General features: G+C 37.1%; 1 protein-coding gene across 3 annotated transcripts; it reads left to right on the forward strand.

Moving 5' to 3' along the window:
• The first annotated feature begins 252 nt into the window (after nucleotides 1-252).
• si:dkey-190l8.2 (solute carrier family 22 member 6) lies at nucleotides 253-8,807 on the forward strand. Of its 3 annotated transcripts, XM_039668977.2 has the most exons (11): nucleotides 256-844; nucleotides 956-1,049; nucleotides 1,123-1,223; nucleotides 1,309-1,463; nucleotides 1,922-2,090; nucleotides 2,199-2,301; nucleotides 2,397-2,530; nucleotides 3,785-4,002; nucleotides 4,143-4,251; nucleotides 7,420-7,650; nucleotides 8,484-8,807. In XM_039668977.2, exons 1-11 carry the CDS (start codon nucleotides 819-821, stop codon nucleotides 8,575-8,577), a joined length of 1,434 nt encoding a protein of 477 aa, XP_039524911.1. In that variant the 5' UTR covers nucleotides 256-818; the 3' UTR covers nucleotides 8,578-8,807. The 3 variants fall into 3 exon arrangements, with proteins under 3 accessions (XP_039524920.1, XP_039524911.1, XP_039524902.1); XM_039668968.2 differs by having other exon boundaries at nucleotides 256-1,049; XM_039668986.2 differs by lacking the exons at nucleotides 7,420-7,650; nucleotides 8,484-8,807 and adding an exon at nucleotides 4,629-6,132 and having other exon boundaries at nucleotides 253-1,049.
• Nucleotides 8,808-9,180: the final 373 nt, after the last annotated feature.

Genomic DNA, 9,180 nt, shown 5'->3' on the forward strand with positions numbered 1-9,180 from the left:
TAATAACCACCTAAATAGGCTATAATGAGTGTTATAAAGCAAAGGTTTAATTGGCTTTATGCCCAGCTGCACTACTTCTTGAACTTCAGCCAGCTCCTTGTTTCCTGTCTGCCATTATTGACCAAATTGATTAATTGTTGCCATGACTACTGAGGTCAGGCACACCTGGATTAATCAATTTGGCCAATAACGTCAGACAGGAAACAAGGAGCTGGCTGAAGTTCAGGAAGTAGTGCAGCTGGGCATACATACAGCCAATTGTTTATTAATAAACTGATGTTTTATGCGTCGCTGCAAAGGTGAAGTTGACGATGCGGACTCGCCAAGAACGAATAAACATATAAAGGCATAAAAAAAGGAAGAAAAAAATCCTCCCGTTGGCGCGACGACTACCATCAGTACGTAGTTATGGCGCCCCCTGGTGGCGGCAAAGCCCTAGTAAGCAGCCGCTTAGTTGAGAAGTTCGCTTATGGGAGAGCCGGCTGTGCCTGTGAGCGTGTGAAAAACCAATCAAATGCGGGTGTCTCACGGCCAATGCGTGAGTTGGCAGCTGTGTGTTACTGCATAATAAAATAAATAAATAAATAAAAAAGTAACCAACAACTGTGCTATTCACATAATCAGACAGACTTCGCCTACTACAGAGGTTGGAGAGAAGGCGTCTTCAGAAGTCCCAGTCATGTCAGGGACACTGACACGTTTTAAAAGGTGACTCTCAGTCAAAGAGAAGTGCTCGTCCTAACCGTAGCCTTGCCTACAGGCTACGTGAAAGACCACAACTCCTTTATAAGCGAACTTTACTTCCGAGCACCGGCGAAATGAAGACTGTCGGCGCTTGTTGTCGGTTAGTTGGTCCACTACAAAAACATGTTTATGTGATCCTTACTTTACCGATCTTTTGCACAGCCTTTACATTTTTCGTGGATGTGTTTACGTTACACATTACGCCTTGCAGTGAGACTATAGCGAAGTCTTTGAACCACAGAGTGGACATTAATATTTCCAACACCACAGCAAGTCGGACGGAGAATCACAGCGACTTCACGAGTGTGAGTAATTAAGATTGCACAATGTCCTATTTAAAGCGCAGAGTTATAGGCTCATGTATCTGTTTTGCCACAGGATGTCATGTGTCAAGAAGCAAATCATTTTTCTCATGGGAAAGCGACATACATGACGGGTTTGCTTATCGGCTCTTTATTCGGTGGTGCTGTATCTGACAGGTTGGTATTCCCCCCTTTCTGTCAGAAGCTGTTGCGACTGAAGCCGAGTTAATAACAGAAATTGTGTTTTCTCCCTCCCATCAAGGTATGGAAAGAAATTACTACTCATTTGCTGCTCAGCGGTCCATGCAGTCGCCACTCTGATAGTGGCATTTCTGCCGTATGTACCCGTGTACCTGGCGGTCCGTGGCATCAGTGGTGCAGCCTGTTGTGCCATTCACATCTGCACCTACAGTTTAGGTACAGCAACGCCTCTGTCTTCTTATTGTCTATTAACACAAGAACAAATAGACCATTTGAAATAAACTAGAATAGCGGTGGTCAGTCTTGCACCCGGAGAACTAGGCTACTTTTGTACAATGTAAACAAACATGATCAATAAGTTATTACAACATATGTTTCAACAGTGTTTTAACTCATCAAAATAAGTTAAGCAAATTTCAACCTTTATTATAAGTTATACAAGATTCAACTTTTTTTTAAGTCAGTTTAATATAATTTAAGTTTAAATGACTTAAACATCCATGTTGAGTGTAGCCTACTCACGTTTTAAAGGCAGCGACTTAATTTTTTACAGTGAACTGCATTGGATGTTACCAAACTTTATATAGCCTAGCCTATAGGCTATATCAGAAACATAGATTGAGTACAGATTTGACACAACTAAGGAATTTATGAGGCATTATCTGGTTTCTCAGGGGTTGAATGGAGCCTGCCCAAGTATCGCATCTGGCCTCCCACCCTGTTTTCTTTCATCTTCAGTCTGGGAATGATGGGATTGGCTGGCGTAGCTTTCTTGACCAGTGACTGGATGCAGTTTTATCTAGCACTGGGCATCCCTCAGATCCTCTTTCTGCCTCTTTATTTGTTAGTAGAACAAACACACATTTTTCAATGCAAGTTAAATGTTGATTAGTAATTTTGCATTATTAATTGATGTTGCATTATTAATTAATTTATTTTTGCAATTATTAGCTTTCTCCCGGAATCTCCTAAATGGCTGCTTCTTAATAAGAGGATGAAAACACTAGAGGGCTATCAGAATAGAAGTCCGGAGGACAAGCACTACTTGGATCTTGTAAGACGCATAGTCGTACTCTAGAATTGCTCAAATATTTGTGGAAAAAGTGCATGCAACATGAAACTTAAAGTGTACATTCCCTTCATTGACAGCTTTTGGAGTCTGTCGACTCTGAGAAGCAGATGTCACTCACAGAGAAGACCGAAGACCAAAAAACAGAGTCTAATTTCACCAACTTTACATCACATACTATACTGCTGCGCCTGTTTATCATGAGTTACATTGGGTATGGAAGTTTAACTTTGGTAATGCAATTTCAGTTATCGTTTTCATTTACACTTTTTTAAAGTACGTTACTGTATTTTAAAAGTAGCAAGTGTGTTTTTCACATATTTAGAGTATTTTTAAGTATGTGGCACACAGAGGGAGGTGACCTTGCCCTTTGAGGAATGTCTTACTGGAGTTGTTTTTTCAAGCTCAAATAGTTTTCCTGAATGATGTAACGTTAAGGGGCTATCACCAACAAACCCCACTGGCAAGTGTTACTGTAAAATATTATAATCAATAATTTATGACGACATGTTTTTACATCGCATTAACTGAAAATAAATCAACATAAGTTAGGCCATTTGCAGCTTTTTTTTATAAGTTATACAAGATTGAACTAATTTAAGTAAGTTTAATGTAATTTTAAGTTTAAATGACTTAAACATTTAAGTTGAGTGTACTTTAAAGTTTAAGGCAGCAACTTGTTTTTTGAGTGAACTACTTACACTTAGCCTCGGATGTTTCCAAACTTTAAATAGCTTATAGGCTATATCAAAATTGTACAACATAGGCTGCGTTCACACTGCAGGGGCTTAATGCTCAATTCCGATTTTTTTTAATTCGATTTTTTTTTTTTGCAAGGCTGTTTACATTTCCACCTAAATGCGACCTTTTATGATCTCCTATGTGAACGTGAATGTGAAATGACCCGGAAGTGACCCGCATACGCAGAAGAGTACTCAACAGTCAACGATGTCACTTGTTGTTTGCGCAAGTAGCTAAGCATGGATTTTTTTTGTCGCATAATATCAATGACGTGCGCGTCGGATACATGTGACTTGGTCGTTCAGATTGAAGATCGGATATCGGATTTGGACCACAAGTGGCCTGGGTCGCATTTGAAAAGATCGGATATGTGTCGTTCATCACTATCATGAAAAGATCAGATAAAGGTCACAAAGGGGCAAAAAAATCGGAATTGGGTCGTTTCAGCCTGCAGTGTGAATGTAGCCATATTTTTAGTACAGACTTAACACAATCAAGACAATCATTAGACAATTAGCCTTAATAACTTAACACAATTAAGTTGAAATGACTTAAACATCCAAGTTGATTGTACTTAAATGAAGGCAGCAACTTTCAGTGTTGGAAACATTTCTAATCATTTATTTTCTCTGTAACTACTGGCAATATCTGATCACATCCATAAATATTTCTATTATCCACACAGTCCTTTCACACTCAGTTTTCATGTTTGTTTTTTCCCCCACAGTTTTGCATCTGCTCTCACGTATTACGGGATCTGCTACAGTGTGGGAAGTTTTGGTGTAAATATCTATCTGGCACAGTTTTTCTCTGGACTATCAGAGAGTCCCTCTTTGCTGCTTCCATTTCTGTTGAAGCGATGGGGCCGTAGGCCGTTCAGCATGGGCACGCTGTTCCTTAGTGGCATTTCCTGTATGCTGTCTCTCCTCGTTTCCAAGTTATGCGGTAAGGGGCACTGTCTATGAAATATAATCATCATGTAATCATAATCTGAGATTGCTTAGTGTAGATGCTATATGTGTAAATTTCTTAGAAGAATATCACTCTTACAATTATTATTTGCAATATTCTCTCTTTCTGAACAGACATGCCTGCCCTTGTTATGACCCTGGCACTGATGGGCAAGCTGTGTATGCAGTCTACCACCTGTGTCTCTATGCTCTATGGGATTGAGCTGTTCCCAACTGTAATAAGGTACACAATACCCAGACAGGCCTATCTGATAAAACACATTATTGATAGTTAGATAACTCGTCTCTAATTTTAAAACACACCCTGGAGTCTGTGGTAATGTTCAGATCTCTCAATCATAAAATATGCAAGGACAAGCTTCTTTGTAAAGTGTGGACTTCAATGAAAATTTAGACCCGTTGCAAAAAGTATCAATATTACAGTTCCTCATTTTTCAAGTGTCACGTTGTGGCACCCGAAAACAACATGCAAGAACCAGGAAATTCAATTTAAATGGTCTTTAATAACAAATAAATAAAAAAAATATAGGAGATTGCATGAGATTTACTGGATAAAGGTGCTATATGTATTTTTAGCGGCCTCTATCGGTGATGTTTCAGATTGCTACCAGTTTTTACAAGGGTGCTCGTGGTTTTGCGCGTGCTCGAATACAAGATGGTACCGGCCACACTGAGACTTTCAACACACCGGAGAAAGGATCACACAACATGCTGGAAACTCATGTAAACTCCCACTGCAACGTTACAATAATAGGCTACTTTTATCAGCTTGACGTTGAACTAATGCACCATGCTCGTACCATGATAACATTACATTTGTGGTGTTATCTAGCATAAGGCATTTCACTTAATATTCGTCTATCTTTCACAATCGGCAATGTCAACATAGATGAATGTAAAATATGATAACGAAAACAGTTAGTGAACTAGGCTAAACAATTTCAGTGTAACAGTAAAATTGTAGTAAGTGACATTACTGTACTGAATGTGTCTGGAAATGTACAATATGATAGTAGTGGGATGAGTGACATAAGACAGTAGATGTAGTACATAAAATTACAAAAGAATGTAAAAAGTTACATCCTAAAGCACCCACTTTTTGTTATCCTGGAACAGTCTTTTGTGTTCATTTCATGTCTCATATATGTTGTAGTTTACCTTGCTATTTCTTTACAGTTTATCATTACTTCAGCATATCTGAAAACTTGTAATTTTTCACAGTAAAAATAGTGGAGGTCTCTCAAAAATAGTGTTGATCCGTGTTTTCGTCCTAAGTCGATCCGATTCACATTTGGCCTGACAAGCTTCAGCAGATACATTTTTGTTTTTTTATATTTATGCGAGTTTGTGTTGGAGTGTGTGTTGTGGGCAGGTCGTTTTTGGTGTTATCAGACTCCATGTCGTTCGCTGCATTGCCGTTGCATAGACTATATAAAAAGGAGAGAGGCTCGGGAGCAAACATTATCCTGACAGTCTGAGTATTTGCTGATCTATGAGAGTATTCAGTACTAATCAAAAGAACATCTGTGGCATTTCCTGCATTGTTAGAGAGATATTGGATTGTTGATCCACAGTGCGAGACGCAGGTAGACATTCAGAGTAAAATATGCTGATTCATGGTAGACATTATAAAACACTTTTTTATCAGTTACATAATATTGTGTGTAAAGTGGCAGTGGAGTGAATGTAAGCAAACTCTACAGAACTTGACAGTAGATAAAAATGTTCACACACTTAATCTGAAATGTTTTCCGATAAGTTGTTGCACACCTTGTTGCACAACATCTGCTGTAATGAGTGAGAAGGCAATGATTGATTGAGTTTATAAAATACTGTGTTACAGAGTTTGATTATTTAATAATTAAACTCTAAAAATAAAAGTTCCAAAAGGAACAGCAATGCCAGAGCAGTGATGCCCTATAGGAGAACCATTTTTGGGTTCCCTAGAAAAGTTAGTTTTTTTCTTATTGTGAAGAACATTTCTTATTGTGAAGAACATTTTAATAATCTCAAGGAAATTTTTGTAAATGGGAATTTATTCAAGGTGAAGTGTGCCGTTTTAAATGGAATGTAAAAAATCAAAAAAGATTGTTTTTAAAACCTGTCTTTGGTCATCCATGGCTTACTTATTCTGTCACACAAAAATAGTAACTACAAAAAAAAAATAGTAACTATAAAAAGTAACTACACCAACACTGAAAGTGTTTTATATATATATATATATATATATATATATATATATATGTGTGTGTGTGTGTGTGTGTATGATATTGATTAACACACTCAGTTCTTCAAATCTGAGAATAGTTAATCCCATTTAACACACAACAAAACAGGAACATTTTTATGTGGTTTGGAAGTTCATTTAAAAACAACTTTTGAAAAACATGTTTCAAAGTGCAAGTTTTTTAAAATTATTGCGTTATTGTCTCCATTTAAACTATAAAAACGTGAATTTGTGAAAACGGTAATGTTATGCGCATGCATATTACGTGTTAATTCCATATTCGTGTAGTGTTTCTTTACAAAGTGACATCGCCAACTACTGGCCTGGCCTGCATAATACAGCGTTTTTAGTTGTTTTCACCGATTGGTGTGAACGGGGATCGTTTTGGCAATGTTGTCATCTGTACACAAAACACACAATGGAAAAACGTTTCTATTTTTGTTACATCGTAGTCGTGTAAATGTCCCCAAGGCTTTACATTCACATTAATCCGGTTACATTTGGAAATGGCATTTTTATTTCAAAACTGTCTCCTTCCACACTAATGTTTTCCTATAGTTTCCCGTCCTCACTGAAATGTCGGAAAGCGCTTAATTAACCTTACTGCGCATGCGTAAACCCTCATAAAAACTCATTGAGGTGATACAGACAGAATAAGACATAACAAAGGGGGAGTTTTCAATTTGGTTCAAAAATACAATATTGGACAGACAGGTCTTCTTCAAAACACCTCCTTTTCCTACTCTTATACTAAACAGTCAATACTAAAATAGTTTGACAGATTGGCCTGTCAGATATCTGGAGGACTATTTTTTTTTTTTTTTTTTTTTTTCTTTTGGACGATAAAATTATCAATTTCTGCAACTATCATAGTATAATCTCCGATCATGACCCCACCTCTCTGGATTTAAGGTTTCCACTAGCCAGAACTCATTCTAAACAATTTTAAAACATTTTGTTCAGAACGGCATTGTGTAAACAACCCCTTAGTGTGGACAAAGCCTAAGAGAAATTTCAGTTGGAACTCAAAATGTGTATTTATAGTGTTTTGCCTTCAGAGGATTGCAATAATGAATTTATTTTCAACAGAGTACATTATTGTTTATCAAATGCACATTGAATTGAAGTCTCTTCCTCACTAACAAAGTGTTTTACTCGATGCAGGCAGAAGTGTGTCGGCTTGGTTAGTCTTTGTTACCGATCGGCCTGCATTATAAATGCGGTGTTGACCCCTGAGGGCGAGATCCCTCTGCCAGCTATGATCTGTTACAGCGGTGGGCCGATCATTGGTGCGGCCCTGTGCCTGTTTCTCCCAGAGACCAGTGGCATCCCTTTACCAGACACAGTACAGGACTGTGAGAAACAGCCCAGACTGAAGCTCTCATGCTCTGCACGGTGAGATGCATGAGAAAAAATTATTTAATAACTATAATATGACTTATTATATCTTTTAAGAATCAAAAATACAAGATAAAAAGATGACAATCACTGAACAAAGAAGTAATTTCTGCAAACTTTGCCTTTAACGTATTACATATATCATTTAAATATATATTCAGGTTCAATTTAGCATTCTTGGTCAGTGCCTGTATGTTGTATACAGTACTTAACCAGCCATATAGAAAGCCAATAAAGAGCTAAGTATATAATGCCCTGAAGTACTGGTAGCTGAAAAGTTTCATAAGCTGCTGCTGATCAGGTTATAAAAATATGAACATGTACGAAATATTTTGAATTCCAGAGAGGTGAATGGGACAGTATGTCAGAATTGTGTTGAAAACAAGTGTCCAGCACAGCAACAATGTTAAACTTAACAGTAAATGTCATGCCATGATAGCTTTTATTATCAGATCTATCAGAGATTATCAGAGATTTATTATCTCTCTTACCGTTAGTCCGATGGATCTCAAACTTGACTAGTGCCTTGCTACGGGCAAGAGTAAGTGCAGTGCCGAGTTTGACATTGTTTGGATTAGAAATTCAAAAGATATCGCTAAATATATCGCTAAAAGAAGCACACATTGGCAAAACACACAAAAACAAATTTATTTATTTTTTTGCATGGGCATTTTGCACTAGTATAACCAAAAGATAGCAACCCGTTTAAAGATATAAGGGGGAAAATGCTGGTCCGCTGCACCCAAATAGTCAATATTTTAATAAGAAGAATAAATACAAATCATTATGAATTAATAAAATATGTTTATTTTTATTTTTTTTAATGTCAGTTTGCCCATGAAGCATAAAAAGGAGTCCGATGCTTCTTTTGTCAAGGAGACGGACATGAAGAACCAAACAGAATGCAGCCTCCTTTCAGCATAGTCAACAAGTGCACACTGTTTCCTGTCATAGCAGAAATATTGACATGTTCATATTATTTAAAATGTCTTTTAATGCCTTTTTTTATATCAATTTAGTAAAATGTGAGTGTCTATGCTCAGGAGGTCAGCATTTTAGAAGGTTATTTTTTAAAGGAATTCTACTGTGTAATGGCTTTTGCTACTGTGAAATGCTTCAATAATGAACTTTACTTTTGGATGATGATCCTGGAACATCTGCCAAAAACACACGTTATAATGGAATCATTCGATGCTGCTATAGGATTGATACATGCACAATTTGTCTTTATAGAGCTCAAAAACCACACACATTTTTATACATATTCTCCTTTGAGTGTAAAGTCTTTGTTTTGTAAAGCCTTATTGACAAATTTACAGAATTGATTTCTCTTTTGCTCTTGGATCTTGGAAGATATTGCTCCTGGAAAAGTAAAATGTTTACCTTCACAAAAACACTTGGGGACAAAGTCTGTAATTCTTAAACAAGTTTTGCAATGAAGTACAGTTGGTTAAATCATTGTTTTGAAGAGCTTGCATATATACTGTACCATGCAACAATAATGACCATGTTTGTGCGTGACCAAGT

The sequence above is a fragment of the Pimephales promelas genome, chromosome 15 (genome assembly GCF_988280905.1).
Source record: "Pimephales promelas chromosome 15, fPimPro1.hap1.1, whole genome shotgun sequence".
In the NCBI taxonomy this organism is placed as follows: domain Eukaryota; kingdom Metazoa; phylum Chordata; class Actinopteri; order Cypriniformes; family Leuciscidae; genus Pimephales; species Pimephales promelas.